This window comes from Anopheles moucheti, chromosome 3 (assembly GCF_943734755.1).
Source record: "Anopheles moucheti chromosome 3, idAnoMoucSN_F20_07, whole genome shotgun sequence".
Taxonomy (NCBI): Eukaryota; Metazoa; Arthropoda; class Insecta; order Diptera; family Culicidae; genus Anopheles; species Anopheles moucheti.
In genome coordinates this window covers 58773184-58789429 of record NC_069141.1, presented here as the reverse complement: position 1 = coordinate 58789429, position 16246 = coordinate 58773184, and the positions used below count along the sequence as shown (strand labels likewise).

Below are 16246 nucleotides of genomic sequence, written 5' to 3'. Positions count from 1 at the left end.
CCTGTGTGCCCCTGTTGGGTGTATCCCGATCACTGTTTCGCTGTCTGTTTAACAAAGCTGGCCCCCCCTGTTCTACCCAGCTGAACAACAAGCTGTACTTTTGTATATAGTTTCTGTGTTGTGATCTCTCTATGTCTGATGCTGGCTACCAACCAAAATCTACTCCCCCGCAAGCGCAGCGCCATTTTGCGCCTCCACCGGAAACACATCCGTTTTCCGCTCCTGAGATACTACTACTGATGCATCTCCTATGTGCTGTGTGTTTGCCCTCTTCCCGAATTTGCTTCCAATGTACATACAAGCAAAACAAATAATTCGTGCAATATAATACGCGTTTTTTTCCGAAGGATATCTTCTTTAGCCCAATACTCCACCACACAGCCCAACAATTCTAATACTGGCCTCCACTGTAAATATTGCCGTGATTGATTGACTCACTTCCATAGCTTTCTACCGCAAAAACCCCATTCGCTAAGGGACATCTGTGTGCCGAATACGGAAACCTTGCTTGCGCGAGAAATTCCTTGCCGAATAATGTGTCCATTTGCCCGGAATGCCCGGAATATGCGTTTGTGCACTCCAACGGAATGAACTTCTTCGGCAGTATGTCTGTGCTCTGTTTTGTTTTTTTTTTCATTTCTATTCCTACTGTTACAACCTATGCATAATTGTTCACCAACAGAAAAAAAGACCACCTCTCTCTCGCCAGCCAAATTCTTCCCCTGTCTCAAGTCTCAAGCTAACCAATGCGCAATGTGTAATATAAATGAAAACATTTCCATCGATGCTTGCTGCGATTCCGTTCGTTTCATGTCTACCTCATCATATACGCACCCTCCCCAAAAAAAAACTTCGTGTCCCTTTTCTACTGTTAGCTCTTAAAGCTTCCTTCCTTCTTCCTCTCTACTGCTATCTGTCTTCATTGGTTGTGTTCTCTCTAATGAATTGTATTTGATGTAACGCCTATCCGCATTGCCATCTTGCGTGTTCTGTGCCTAACGTTTCCGTCTTCCCTTTCGACAGACAAGATCAACTGCAACATCTGCGATCAAATCCTGGAGGGTTTGGAAGTGATCGACGACGAGCTGGACGTGTTCGGTATTCACATGGTGAAGATTCAGGATCCACAGCTGGCGAAGCGCTACTCCATCAAGACATTCCCGGCGCTAGTGTACTTCAGGTAGGGATGAAACACGGGATGAACTGCATCTCTAAAACTGGAACTGGAACGGTCATTTAGCTAATCGATCATTTACTCACCATATGCGGCTAGAAACGGTAACCCATTGATCTACGAAGGTGATCTCCAGAACGAACAGTCCGTACTCGAGTGGTTGGTTGATGATGACAATCGTGAACTGGCAGATGAAATTGAGGAAGTTAACGAGCGTATGCTGGATCGTTTAATGGAACAGTCGCCGCTTCTCTGTGTGTTTTACTGTAAGTTCATCCTAAGAAGTCACGTCTTACTGCACTACTCACAGCTCCGTCTCCCGTTTACAGACGATGAAGATTGTGCCGAGTGTGATGACATCCTTGAGGAGCTGGAACTGATCGACGGTGAGGTAGATCTTTACGGCATTGACTTCGTCAAGGTCGCCAGCCTGGATGCGGCTCACAAGTACGGCGTTACGACAATTCCGTCGCTCGTGTACTATCGCAAGCAAATCCCGATGCTGTACGATGGGGACATGCACGATCACGAGCGTGTCATGAACTGGTTGACGTCACAGGATGTGTTCGAAATTAAAAACGAAATCGAAGAAGTTAACCGCAAGATGCTGAACAAACTGCTCGACGAGAATGAGTTCCTGGCCGTCTATTTCTGTGAGTATCGGAATGGTGTTATACTTTTCCAACCTTTTTTAAACATAAAATAAAATATACCTTCTGCTGCTTCTCTCCCAGTTGAGGAAGATCACGAAGAAAGTGAGGCGGTGCTGGAAAAGCTGGAACTGATCGACAGCGAAACGGATAACCTGGACATTACGTTCGTCAAGATGGGTGATCCACGGTACGCACGCAAATGGGGCGTCACCAAGCTGCCCGCGATCGTCTACTTCCGCAAACGGTTCCCCAGCATCTACCGGGGTGACATGTACGACGAACAGGACGTGCTCGAGTGGTTGCGCAAGAACCGATTCCGTCAGCCGGAGCTGAACATCTTCATGTACGCACTGATCGCGCTCGGTCTCGGGTTCGTCATCTACACTGCATTTTTGCTCCAGTGCTTTAAGCCTGCCCCACCCGCACCGGTGCCCCATCCGAAGCAGAACTAATAACGCGCTTCGCGCCGGCTGGCACTAGGGTACATATTCTTCCAGAATAATAAACGTTAATAAGGTGCAAACACGATCAGGTTGATCATGTTTGTCCCAAGGAGGGGGGGAGGAGAAAATGACAATTAGAAAGCCGATTTTAATGTGAAGTGTGAGTGAAGGGAAATATACTTTTACACTCGTCTCGCGACATCATCCACATCCATCTCTTCCCATGAGTTCCCTGACGCATCCTTGAGTTCCATGATCTACAAAAAACTGCCCCCAATAAGAACAAAAAACAAACGCACTACCGGATGGGTTTGTATTAGAGATGGTTTAATTTTGTTATATAGAAGAAAACACAAACAAACGTTTGCGAACATTATGCGAGAAGGAGAAACACACAAGACCAAACAAGAGAAATAAATTCGATAAAAATTAACATAACATTTTCTCCACTGTGATCATACTACTCTGATGATGATAATAATAACGAACAAGACGACATAACCCCATAATAATACGCAAGTATCCTTTGGAGGTGGGAAATCACAGGGAATTAAAGAAAAAAAAACAAGAAGAAGTATAAAGTAAGCAAACTTGTAAGCGTTTTCCCAAAAAGAGAGAAAAACTGTTGAACGGTAGAAAGGAACAAAAAACAAACACACAAAAAAACAAAACACATTACATGGTATAAACATACATACGAAAACGAAATGCAACGAATTGTTGATTGTTGATGCACCTGGTACATTTTTCCTCCCCAATTTGGATATCAAAAAACATGAAGCCCAATGTGGGTTTTAATGTTAGCGAGCTACTAGTAGAAGCGGTGGGTCCGTGTGTCTCGGTTCAGAGTGAAATAAAAAGAGAGAAAGCGAGAGAGAGAGAAAAGTAAATTAATTTTCTGTACCACGACGGGGATGTGAGCCCTTTTTGCAATCACGTGCAAAGACTCGCCATCACATCCCGGTGATCGGTGTGGCGGTACCAAAACGTTGCGAATAATCGAAAAGACATACGTTAACCGAAACGAAGATGACGACAAACGACAGACCGATCGGGATTTGTTTCTGTAAAAAAAAAAACAACCGTTGCTGTGTTCTGCTGTTTTCATCTAGTTAGCCATTTTTATGTTGTTGTCAGTATGGAGTCTATGGTGTATTATCGTTTGTATTACAACATTCAAACCCCGCTCTGTCCCGTTCTCTGTTTTTTTCTTCTGTTTGCTTTCGTATAACAAAATGTATATTTTAAGTAATTAAATGTTTGAAAACAAAAATCACCACTATAAAACAATAGACTTTGCGATGAACTAAATGTCTGTGAAGGTGTGCGCTAGATTTTAAACAAACAAAACAATGTAAAACCCGTACCATACTATCCTGCAAAGCGTACAACATGCTGTAAATAAAAGCTGATAGCGAACCAACAGAACAGAGCAAGGCGTCTTTTCCTGCCCGTTTGTGTCGAATCGGGCGTCATTCTCTGCTTTCTCAAGTAAGGAAACAAACACACAGCAGACGCCATACGCCGAATATTATCCACTCCATTGAAGACGGATTTATTACGTGCGACAGAGCATTACGATCGAAGGATGATCACCGTGTCAATCTCCTGTTTCGACGGGGCTACATAAATACACACATAATTACTCCACTCTGGTTCCTTCACTTGTCCACACACACACACACACTTAAAAAATCAACCTATTTAACGGTGTTGTTAATGGTTTTCCTCTCTTTCTCTTGCAACAGTTGCATCTAATTTACCAAATTACGGACCCAGCGGAAGGGACAACAAAATATTCCACAAGTCTGAGGAATTCTCCGCTCATGTGTTGCTTTGTTAATCTGCTACAGTTTTCCTCGATCCTCCTCCTGTATGATCACTTCATTTCCGAAATTTTGCGACGCATATGTTAACAATGTCGAATCGTTGTCGGTTCAAAATAAAATGGAGTTATACAGATTCGTGGACATGTTCGCTAATGTGGATATTTTATGTAGTGTTTCATTCCTGTCGCTTCTAAAACGTAATTTTAGCAAGTTGCCTAATATATTGTTCATCTATCATTTATGCATCCGGTCGAATCTGCGCGACGGTTATTGTTAACAAAAACGCCACTTCTCCCCCTAAAGGCTCTCATTTCCTACCTCTTTGCAAATTGAAAATTGCAAAACATTCAATGATCGTTCTTTGAATCGCTAGAACGCACGAACCATGTTACGGGCAGGACGAAACCACAGTGAATACAAAACCGTAACAGCTCACTACACACTCACTTAATCGCTCGGGGTTGCTCCTGCTGTTCTCCCCTCTTTACAATATGGTTCGTTAATGTTTATCTCACTTGTAGTTAATATGTATACATTAGCTTTCCCTACCCATTCTAAAGATATTTTGTCCTCCATTTAGACGTGTGCGGCGTGTGTGTGCATATGCTCTTTCTATAACATTCCTTTTATATTATTTGCTCTTTGCTTCTCTCCGTTATTCAATATGGACGAAAAATTTGTACGTTCTGTAAACCACACTCACAAACGGCTACACACACGAGCAAGATACAGGAGCTAAACGGATGAAATAATAGCTCCACCCAACACCATTCTGCTCCGAACGAACGAAGGACGACTTCTCTCACATCGAAGAAGACAACAAAGCAGGAAACATCCAGTAGTGTTTAGTGGATGCACTGACTACTCCTTACGTGTGTGCGTGTGTATGTGGTGTGGTTTTCGTTTAAATAACGCTTATAAAAATATCCAACCGTCCCAAATGCAGCATGACGGCGCTACAGCAACATGATGTCCTGCCCAACCAACTTGTACGATCCCTATCATATACGGTGATAATGGTGATACGATCCGATATTAGCTCTTTTGTTCCTATTCTTTTGTTTTTTTGCAAACTACATCTCTTACACACGCACACACCTTGCACGTCCGCTCAATGCACATTCAAACGTTGTGTCAGGTACTGTTCTATTAAATGGTAAAAATAGTTACATTTATTCATGTGCACAGCTAGCACGTCGGCATATATGAATATAGTATATGTATGTATGTATGTATATATATATATCGGTATATAGTGTACTTTTTTCTTTTACTTCCGTTCTTTCAAAGTCCTTAATTTCATGTACATTGCATAAACCACTGACATTAACAATTAATGGTACGGCCCAGAAGACATTCTTCCGCGACCAAGATATATGTGTTTTTTTTTGTTTGGTAGATGCAAAACCAAGCACTACGTCGATTCATTCGCCGTATACCACGTAACTTCACTAATAACACCTCGGCACAGTTCGGCGCTTCCGAGTCTAATACGCCTGTGGTAGCTGCTAATGGTACCACTAACAAGATATGAATGCACATTTACATACGCTACTTGCCGTTTGCCCGTAGTAACGACGTACTACTTGTGGAACATCATGGAACTACCGCAGTAATATTGGTAACTCTCCTAGTCCAACGCCTAGTCTTGACAATGATTTTGAGTATAAGCGTACACATGTGGACACTCCACATCGATAAGCCACAGCTCTAACATTCTCTTAGCCGATGATCTCGCTTTTTGAAGATCGCCCTAAAAAATGTTCCACCCCTTCGAAACATGATGTTCACACTCTCTGTATTAGAGCGCTCCTATATCAACAGGAGTTCTAACTCATGTGTAGCTGCCCCACCATTTGCTTACTTGCTACGGTTTCGCTAACATCAATGTCCATGTCGTTGGGATGTTTTATCTTCTGAAAGCACACACACACAAACACACGCACATACACACATTCTTAACGTCGTACCAAAAATTACAACACGCTAACATCCTACCAAATACACAATTGTTGAGAATCGAGCCACTGTGTGCACCTTTACCAACGGTTCGGTCCACCTGTGTTTCGTTCTCCCAAAATGGCAACGCGTGAAATAGAGCGCGTTTGCAAAATTCCAAACGGTTCGTTTGCTTTGTACCAATTTACCAAACAAATGTTAAAGCGTGCGTTTACATCGAGCCCGACTTCGCGTAATGCCGAAGGCTGGATTTGGTGCCGCCACCAGTGCCGCCACCGCTGTCGTTGGTGGGGGTTGGATTTTCCGCCGACTGACGTTCGTGATACTCCTGGAAGCAGGGCACGATGCACAGATTCGTCTGACACTCCGGACAGTGGTACTTGGTTTTGCGGCGCAAGATACGCCCGTGCGCATCGATCGTGTTCCAGCAGAAGTTGCAGCCAAGAGCCGGCCCTTCGCGTACCACCGGGCAGTGACTCGAGCGCGGATTATCCAGCCCCGGTATGTCGGTTGAGCGGGATGAGGTCTAAAATGGCACAAAGGGGAAAATTGTTATTACAAATTTCGCATAGTTCATGCAATCCGGCCTTACCAATGGTGTTGATATCGACCGGGAAAGCTCTTCACCCTTCACGCGGATTGTACTGGTCGGTGCGGACGTGATGGTGGTAGGATTTGACGGCTGTTCGCTAGCATTGCTAACGACACTAACGCAAGCACCACCCGAAACGGTTTGTATCGGTTCGGCCGGTACAATCACCACCGTCGGACCGGAAGAACCGGTACGATCTACGCTCGATTGTAGCTGAATCGTAGGAATCACACTCGTCGGTGTACCCGCTTCCTCATCCGAGTCCGTCTTCAAGGAGGACGATGGCGTTAGGTAGTGTGTAGAACCGCTGCTGCTCGTAACCAGTGTCAAAGGTGTCGAATTACCACGCTGTCCCGTGCCGGGATGAGAGAGCTGACGCTGCAGGTTGTACGCCTGCAGTGGTTCGAACGTTCCACCCGTACTGTGACCGGCGGCCGACGTTTGACTCGGTAACAGTGGATGCGAGTGCTGCTTAACAAGGTACGGTTGCTGGCTGGTAGGTACGGAAAGCAAATGGCCGTGCGGTCGATCAACCGCACCCTGGCGGTTCTCACCCAACGATCCGATCGGTCCACCGATCACGGAAATGGACGACGATAGTGGCAGGATTGGTTCGGACACCTGGCGCTCAAAGCGATGGTGTGACGGCACGGTGAGCAGATGCTGATGTCCGTACTGTGCCGTAGGACTGTTATCATCCGATGGCGTATCCGGTTCGTACGGTTGCTGACCGATTGAGGACGAATCGCTTTCCTTCTTGATACGCTGCTGACGGATCAACAGACGGCCACGCTTTGCCACCGCACTCACTATGTGACCACCGGACGTGGAGGTGGACTGTTCGCTGCTACCGAGACTGCCGGTGCCGGTTGAAGCTTTCGATGCACCACTGGACGTCGATGAGGACGACTGGCCTGGTATTAACCCAAGTGCCATGCGTGCCTTCTCAGCCACTAAGGAGGAAGAAGAGAGCAAAAAGCAGAAGAAAAAATAAACATATAATAATTTTTTGTTTGACAAAGTACGAAATTAATAAAAACAGAAGAAAACATACAGAACAATTATAATTCAGCCTCTCGAAATGTTAACAGTTATTCAAAAGTGCAATAAACAATAATTGTAACAGCGAAACATATGCAAAAACATATACGACAACGCAATAATTCAGTTTGCTTCAATTTATTTAAATTACTCACATAAGTAAATACTTATTTTTCACAGAACGCGTACGTGTGTGTGTGTGTTTGTTCACTTTAATCGATTCATTTTGTCCTGTACTTTTCTGCTTTTCCTCTTTCTTTCTTCCACTTTCTTTTTTTCTTGGATTGTTTTCTGGTATGTTTGTTTGTGTATTACTTTCTTATGTTTTTATGTTTGTGTACATGTGTTTCTTAAACAAACTGATACGAGAATGGCATTTTTGCTTACTTATTTAACTTTTTTCTTACCGATGACTGTCGACATTTGCTCTAATGTCTGTTGTTACAAACAAACAATTTCCCTTTATTCCTTTTCTTCTTATATGCTTTTGCTTTTGTCACATGTTGTGAATTGCTTCTTCCAATACAACGAATTCAATTTAAATTAGGATTGTTTGTTCCGTTTGCTTCGTTTTGTTTGAAGCGCTTTCCTCCACTTTCTTGCCGCTTTTCTTGACTATGCACTTTCGTCCACCAACGCGTAAAGTGCTTCTATCCACATTCAACTATTCCGTTTCCTTCAACTGTGCTTTTTTCCCCGTTTATATTACAATAAACTTAGCGAGAGTTTAATCTGTTGATTTATACAAATTTCCACACGTGTTTACTGCACCTTATCTTACTTACATTTCTTCTTTCATTGTGTTTGTTTGTGTTTTGTTTAATTCGCTGTAATAATTTCATTAACCTTTTCATTAGTTTTTTTTCTCGTGTAAATGTCTTTTTTGTTTCGTCACAAAATGCTTTTGAATGATATTCTTTTTACCTGTTTTCTTGCTTTTTACCATATTCTCGTTTTACTTTAAAGTATTTCTGAAGGATGTTTCGTGTGATCTGTTCCTTACTAGATTTATCGATCAAGTGTAGTGAATATGTCTCCGCTTCAGCCATGTTATACTGATTTGCTTTACACTAGTGTAGTTTGCAGTTACAAGAATCATCAATTATCACCTGCAACAGTTAATTGATTTTCGCATATCGATGACTGTGACTGTTTGTGTAGGTTATTTTTGCTTTGCTCTCTTTTTGCTTCTGCTTTTCTATTTCACTCTTAACTCTACGCTTCTACACTGCTTCCCTAATCGCCTTGACCTTTTCGCACAAGACTGACTTTAAGTTGTGCGGTGTTTTTTTTTAAACACCCTACAAATATACACGTATAAACTGCTAAAAAAGAGTTAACAAAAATACTATTCACCATCGCGCTTTTGGATTTTATTTTACTATACAATTTTTGTTTTCTTTCTTTTGTTTTTTTTTTGTTCGACATTTATCTCTTACGATTTCTTTTTCTTACCTCTTCATTCTCTTTTTTTCCATCATACCGTGGCTATGTGTTTTGTTCATTTTTTCACTACATTATCTTCATAATTGCTACTTTTACTTCTACTGATTTTACATCTATTTGTTTGCCGTATCCCTGCTTCTCTCTGCACCCTGGCCGCTCTTTCCACCCTTCCGGAGAGCTGGGATTTTGAAAGTGTTGTGTTTTTTTTGTTTTATGCTTAAAATACATAATTTTTGTTTTTAGAAACTCGATATTTTTCACTCGTTATCTGCTTCTCCACCTTCGTTTGCCTCTATACACTTTGTTTTAATCTAAGCCGCATCAAGCATGCCCTCGAAGTCGAACCCCGAAAGTCTCTCGTTCTCCCCTGCCCCATTATGTATAAATGAAAACATAAATAATATTTTACATGTAGATGGATCACTTGCTTTAAACACATACAACGTACAAGAAAGACTAACACACAGACATACATATAATTACACACATACAAGACATATATTCTTTCTTGCACGCAATTTGGAAGGTCAGAAGAAGGATAACGGGGGGACTGAGATAAATATCTTTCGAATCGAAATGGTATGTGTGCCCACATACAAACACACCGAGCACCGGATAAAGATTCGTCTGAATACAGGAACTGGAAACTGAACACACCACTAGTTCTTCGAATTGAAGTGGTGTCCTCATTGAAATAAATGTTAATTTTACAAAAAATATACTCTCGAAAGAGAAAAAAAAGGATATGCTTACCAACATGGGCATATCATGCATACAATTAATTAATTGAAACTAATTTCTGATTGACATACAGCGATATCCCCAAGGACTTGACGGACTTCCAGTAGTTCAAAAGCTCATTACCTCCATATGGAAAAGTGCAATTGTTAAGATCGTCAGCTTCATTGGATGCGATCGTCCAAAACAAAAAGGATAAAGGGATGATCTTTCTCTACATACTGTTATCATACCGTACTGTAGAGCTTTTCCGTTATGTGGCTTCAATTGTTGCGCACCGACGACAGTGGAGGTTCAATGGGGCGGCAGGTCTCGTTTAGACCCTATGTTTCTGTCACCTCCGTAGTAGTAGGACAACTACCACCACCAAGGGATAGAATGGCCGGATCAGTACCACCTCCACCACCACCATCACCACCATTGCTTACGGTCACAACACGAAGCCACCCGTCCCCTTACATGGAGTTAAAGTTCAACCCTTGGAGGTTTACTGCGCCCGTATTCATGTTAACCGTGGCCGTATCCGGATACCGCTGGCGGGACATCTGATGCAGATTGGCGGTGGTCGTAAAATCGACATGCCGTGTATCGAGAAAACCCATCACACCCATCGGATGTCCGTGCGGTGGGCACATGAGGGGGGTAGTGGAAGAGGCAGCAACGACGGCAGCGGCAGCAGCTGCCGCAGCGGCATTCGTTGTGTCGTTGCCTTGCTGTTGCGCTTGCTGCTGTTGATGTTGCGTTTGCTGTGCTGAAGTGACCTGTTGCTGGGTCGCTTGATGTTGCTGGACTTGCTGTTGCTGCTGCTGCTGCTGCTGCAGCGACATATTAAGAGCAGGGGAAGATAGTGCCGTATCATAGTGCTCCATCGAAGCGTTCTCATCACCGGGTGGCGTTGTGGCCGTCGGAGGCGGGGATATGTTCGGTTCCAGCTTGATGCGATTCTTAATACTGGGCCGGCTGATCGGGTAACCACGCTTCTTATACTCTAACCATAGCGTACGATTGTTAACGCCGTACAGTCGTGCGGCTTTACAGAAACCGATACCACCGAACCGGACCGCCTCGAGTGCTCGCAGGAAATTTTCATCGCCCTGTGGATTGACGGATCGTTTCCGCTTGACCGGTTGCACGGTACCACCGGCACCGGTTGTACCCGTTCCAGCAGCACCTCCTCCCGCACCGTTTCCTGCACCAGCACCACCGCTACCGCCACCGCCGCCCGTTGTACCATTTCCTCCGGCCGTACCATTACCACCGGCTCCCGTGCCCGTATTGCCATTCCCGCTCGCATTCGTGCCGGACGTCGCACCGGCCGTTGTTGCGCCGAGCGGTGACTGATTCGGCGTTCCGGTACTGTACACAAGCCCCGTCGTCTGATCGCTGCCCGTCTGCGGTGACGTCGGCGTGGACAGGTTCGACGATTGGTAGCTGTTGACCATACTGTTCGGGTTAACCGATATGATCTGGGGCGAGAATGGATGCTGATAGATTTGTACCGGTGTCGTCGGTTGCGGTGTTGTCGCGTTCGAGTTCGTCGTGGATGCGTTCGCGAGCCCACCATTGTTACCGGTGGCCGATCCAGCCGTACCACTGCCCGGTGCACCACCATTGGCGGCATTGTTTGCACCGTTGCCGCCACTACTTAAGCCTTGACTATCACCCTGATGCTGTTGCTGCTGTTGATTCGTTTGCTGATGATGTTGCTGCTGTTGCTGCACCTGCTGCTGATGTTGTTGCTGCTGTTGATGTTGCTGCTGCTGTTGTTGCTGCTGCTGTTGCTGCAGTCCTAAATTCGTCTGACACGGCGCAATGCCAAACCGCGAATAATTCGTATCGATTACCGTCCATTGCCCACCTGGGAACGGAAAAGGGAACAAGAGAGCTTTGATTATTTATTTGTTTTCTATTTAATTTCGTATCGCGCAAACATTCTGTCCTTCCTTTCTATCTTTTTCCTCACAAAATCGCTTTCAATGTGTTTCTCGTTTTGTTACACGAAGCTTTACGTTCGATCGTCCAAAAAATACTAATTTTTGCTAGTTTTTTTTATACATTTTCAAAACAAAGCGATCGTTTTTTTTTTTTCAATCCCGAAGGCCTTTTCAAGTAGGAAACGAAAAGAATTTGCAAATTTACGCCATGTGTTGTGTGGTAATAGTAGTAGTAATAGTAGTAATAGTGGAAGGAAATGGGTACAAATTACGTGCGTTTACTTCACTGTTTTGTTCATGATTTCGAAGGTAAAAACTAAGGTAAACAAATTGAATTTTCTTCTCAAATGCCACACTTTAGCTATAAAGACTCGGAGATTTTAAATAACAGTTTGTAAATTACAAAGAAACCAAAAAAAAACTAAGAGCAGCAAGATGTACTCCGTCATTAAACAAAATTAAAAGACAAAAAATCTTTAAACTAACCTAGGTGAGGGGCATTTTGTTTGCAAACAGAAAGAAAAAATCATTGCAAATGCAAAAGTAAAACAAAATTCCCAAGAGGAAAATAACCATGATTTTAAATTGTGTAAAACATACTGACAGCAAATAGACTAAACTACCAGAGCAAGTAAATAAGACTGAAAAATTTCTGTACTTCTTACATGCTTTTGTAACCGCTGCTTACTTTTACTTATTCGGAACATTTTTTTCAAGTAAAATTTTAAAACAGAATGCGCTCTCTAAGATATACAAAAAAAAAATCTAGTCCAAATGTTTCTACTTATACTTGTACCAAACGAGTCGTCGTTCAACAGTTGAAAGAACAGTAGCTAAAGTAACCGTAACTCTAGTGTGATCAAGAAATAGGAAATCGATCAGAAATGGAATACGCAAAACAGAAATTTTAAGAATCGTTAACTCCTTTTTTTCCTTGTCTTTTATCATCTCCTTTATCTCGTTTACTTCGTATCATTTGTCACCTTTTCATATTCGAGTGTAAAATTAAATAAAAAACAAATAAATACAGGCATCGTTTTGTTCGATTCACGCATGTCATGGTTTCCAACGCGTTTGCATTGCTCTCCATTGTGACATTCATTATCACATATGATATCGTAATGCTTTGTTTTTTTAATTCTTTTTATGCGTTTTTTAATACAATACCCGAGCTCTCTCTGTCTCCTCTTTCGTTGCACCAAATTTTGTTTCATTTTGTTTCATTTAATATTATTATTACACATAAAAATTTGATTAACGTTAAAGTTTGTTTGTTTGTTTGTTTTTTTTCTGTTGTTACAATACAATTAAAAACACTACAACAAAGTGAGATTAGATTAGATAATTTTGTGACATTAATTATTACAATTTAAATTATTGCACGAGCTGCCATTATTTGCTGAAACATGATTTAGCGCGGTTCTTTAGTTCAGTGGAGTGGTTGAGTTTGGATGGTGAGTAATTGTTTGGAATGTGTTGGTAGTAAGTGAGTGGTTGAATGAATGTGAATGAGTTGTTTGTTTGTTTTTTTTTGTTCACACTTTTCCATTACTTTATGTTTGCGTATTTTTTGTGTGTTTGTGAGCGATTGTTTTTGATTTTCTTTTCTGTTTTTCCATTACTTTTGTTGGTTTTTTACTCAATTTTTAAAACAACTGTTTTCACATCTGGTTCATCGAAACAGGAGATGATGATTAAGATTAAATCATAAGTAAAAGAAAAAAACACACACACACACATACAGATACAACACAGTATCGACATTGAAAAATGTACAGGCAAACATCGATCGAAACGATTTGTTAGAAGTGTTGAAATAAAACGGAAAGACAACAAAAAAAACAATGAATATGACAGATGACAAAAAAGGAAAACAAAACATGATTTCTGTATTTTATGTTGCAGTGAAAGAGACATATATATATATAGATACGCACTACATGAAAAAAGCAGATAGAAAACCATTTAATGTGTAGCTGCATCTAAAGAGTGGCACGAAAAAACAAACGGTACTGCAAACAGCAAGCGCCATTTGACATGGATGTGCAGGAGGATGGGAACGATGAAAGGGCACACACTGTCGGAATCAATCATGATTTTAATAAAATGACACACGAAACAGAGAGCACGTCGCATGTAAACCCGGCACAAATTACGAGCGCGAGAGAGAGAGAGATATGCGAAAGTGACGATGACAATTATTACTTACGCGTGCTATACACGATTTCAACAAATGCCGTAGAGAAATGGAAGCGACAACACAACAACAGCAGGCGGGTAAAGCATAAAATATTCAAACAGCAAAATAAAACTCGCCCACTTCGATCGGGAGCAGAAAGTCGCGACCGTCGCGCTTGGTGCGGGATTTTGCGTCTGTATATGCAGACGATCGATAAACCGTCTATAAAGCATCCCATCTCGTCTTGTTGGAGAGTGTGTGTGTGTGTGTGTGTGTGTGTGTGTGTGGACACTAACATGGTATGGTAATTGAAGAAATCAAATTAGCAAGGAAACGTGGTACAACACGGGGCCAATATCCTCCCCGTTTGATGCTGTGCCGTTCGATCAACTAGTCTTGCTGAAAGCGTACAGACAGACAGGGCGAAAAGGCTCTACTCTGAAGGGAGTTAGTTAGGAACCGAGCCGATGCATTCTAAAACGATCAGGTGAACCTGAAAACGGCCGGAAAATAGGGCCGTAACTGCCACATCCAATGCAGACGACACAGACGACCGGGTTCGACTGTTCCCCGTCTGGCGGCCATTACCGGCACAGATAGGCATAGATAAGCAGTAAATCTTACACATCCACGCTTGCCTTTACAGCAGCCAAACAGAAACACGCAGTGGAGTGGACGCTGGCTGGTGCCACCAAATAGCCGGGCGATAAAATCCAATCCTAATTACGCAAACACCAGCAGTTCCGGCTGGAACTGAAGCTGGATGGGGATGTTCGTCTCCACATCTTCACTTCATACCCACAACCCAGAGGAGCATTTCCATCCGGTTGATTGCACATTCATCTCATTAGAAAATGGTTCCCCATCCATCCGCGTGTCCTTTACCGCCACCGAAAGCTTATCGCAACAACCACCATTCTCGAGCGCGCTGTCCTCGTTTCCAGAGGACCAAGAAATCATGATTAATTCACACAAGCAGGGGCATTGTGAGTGAAGGTGCTAGACGATGGTTGCTGTGCGGGCACTGTGTTCAGTCACAATATATTCTCACCACCAGTAAAAGCGAGGGGGGGATTGACATTTTGGTGGTCATAAATTACGATGAAATAATCCTTTCCACGAGACAAAGCACCCCCCCGAACAAACAGACACGTTGACGCCGACGTAGGCGTTTATGGCCTAACTTTCTAACATGCTTTAGATTCTACTCAATTTAAAACAACAATGCGGTTAACTGCTTACACAGTAACATTAAACCACTAGCTTAAAAAGTAGCTCAAGATCTTTATTACATCGCGCAGAATTTACTTTAACTAAAGCATTGAAACAACCAGAGTTTAAGAAATCCCTCAAAATGGCTTTTACACATTGTGGCGAAATATGTCACCTACAGTCGTCTCGAAAGTTTCGGCACGAAATTAATCAATCGATGGTATTTTACTCATGCTGCGGGGCGATGCTGCTTTATTAATAGGAGAGCACAAAAAAAAACCCCATTCCAATGGGAACAGCGCTACACATCACCACCCCACGTGGGGAGGACACCTCGTCCCGATAAAGGAGAACTTTGTTCTAACTCTTCCCTTTCAGAACCAGTACCAAAACATCGTAATCAAAAACTCCCCGTTTGTTTGTGCATCGGGACTGCTGTAATGGGGCGCGCGGAACCTCTGGCACGTCCTTTTTCTTCTCGGCACGATCGATATGGCGTCAGAGTTGACAGATGCTCACGGTTGACATTCGCTGTGATGCTTTCGAGGGAAAGGTTAGAACGCCAACCATGGACTATCGTGCGGGCGCAAGGCGACAGACACTGTTCCATCTTGTTTGGAACAACCCTTCGGTGCCAGTGTCGGTGCGCTGTAACAGTAACGGAGTGTAGAATGTTTCAACACCGACCGGTGGGGTCTGTTGTGGATAAGTATGGCTGGTGGCAGCTGATGAAGAGTTTTGTTGAAACACATCCCGTTGAGAAGATGAACAATTTAAAGCATGTCACCGGGATAAGGATGGCCGGCTTGAGGTTCTATCCGTCTAGCGGATTCTAGCTGCTTTATAATTAATCGTGAAACCCTTTTTGTTTGCAACCATGTGGATGAATGGTTTACACACACTTCTTGCCGAATTCAATTTGCGTTATTAGATTTTCGCTTTAAAATCCATTTCGTTTCAATATTTAATTACGAAAGATACTCTTGTCCTTTGCAACCTTTTTGATGAGTGTTTGCAGCACCACCTGCGTTTTCATCCTTTGCTAT

General features: G+C 42.9%; 2 protein-coding genes across 3 annotated transcripts in view; one reads left to right on the top strand and one right to left on the bottom strand.

Annotated features, from left to right (window-relative positions):
• Nucleotides 1-3386, top strand: part of LOC128305163 (uncharacterized) — a 32021-nt gene extending 28635 nt beyond the window's left edge. The window contains exons 26-29 of the mRNA XM_053042484.1: nt 1024-1180; nt 1274-1440; nt 1504-1827; nt 1909-3386. Coding sequence (XP_052898444.1) covers nt 1024-1180; nt 1274-1440; nt 1504-1827; nt 1909-2279 — 1019 coding nt within the window. The 3' untranslated portion in view covers nt 2280-3386. The remainder of the gene's footprint in view (nt 1-1023; nt 1181-1273; nt 1441-1503; nt 1828-1908) is intronic.
• A 435-nt stretch (nt 3387-3821) lies between these two features.
• The window catches only part of LOC128305445 (longitudinals lacking protein, isoforms H/M/V), a 46884-nt gene continuing 34459 nt past the window's right edge, over nt 3822-16246 (bottom strand). Inside the window, exons 5-6 of one of the 2 annotated variants that reach the window (XM_053042894.1) lie at nt 6651-7603; nt 3822-6584 (exon numbers count right to left, since the gene is read on the bottom strand). In XM_053042894.1, coding sequence (XP_052898854.1) covers nt 6270-6584; nt 6651-7603 — 1268 coding nt within the window. In that variant the 3' untranslated portion in view covers nt 3822-6269. Of the gene's footprint in view, nt 6585-6650; nt 7604-7759; nt 11734-16246 lie in introns of those variants that run through there. The other variant, XM_053042893.1, reaches the window with a different exon arrangement.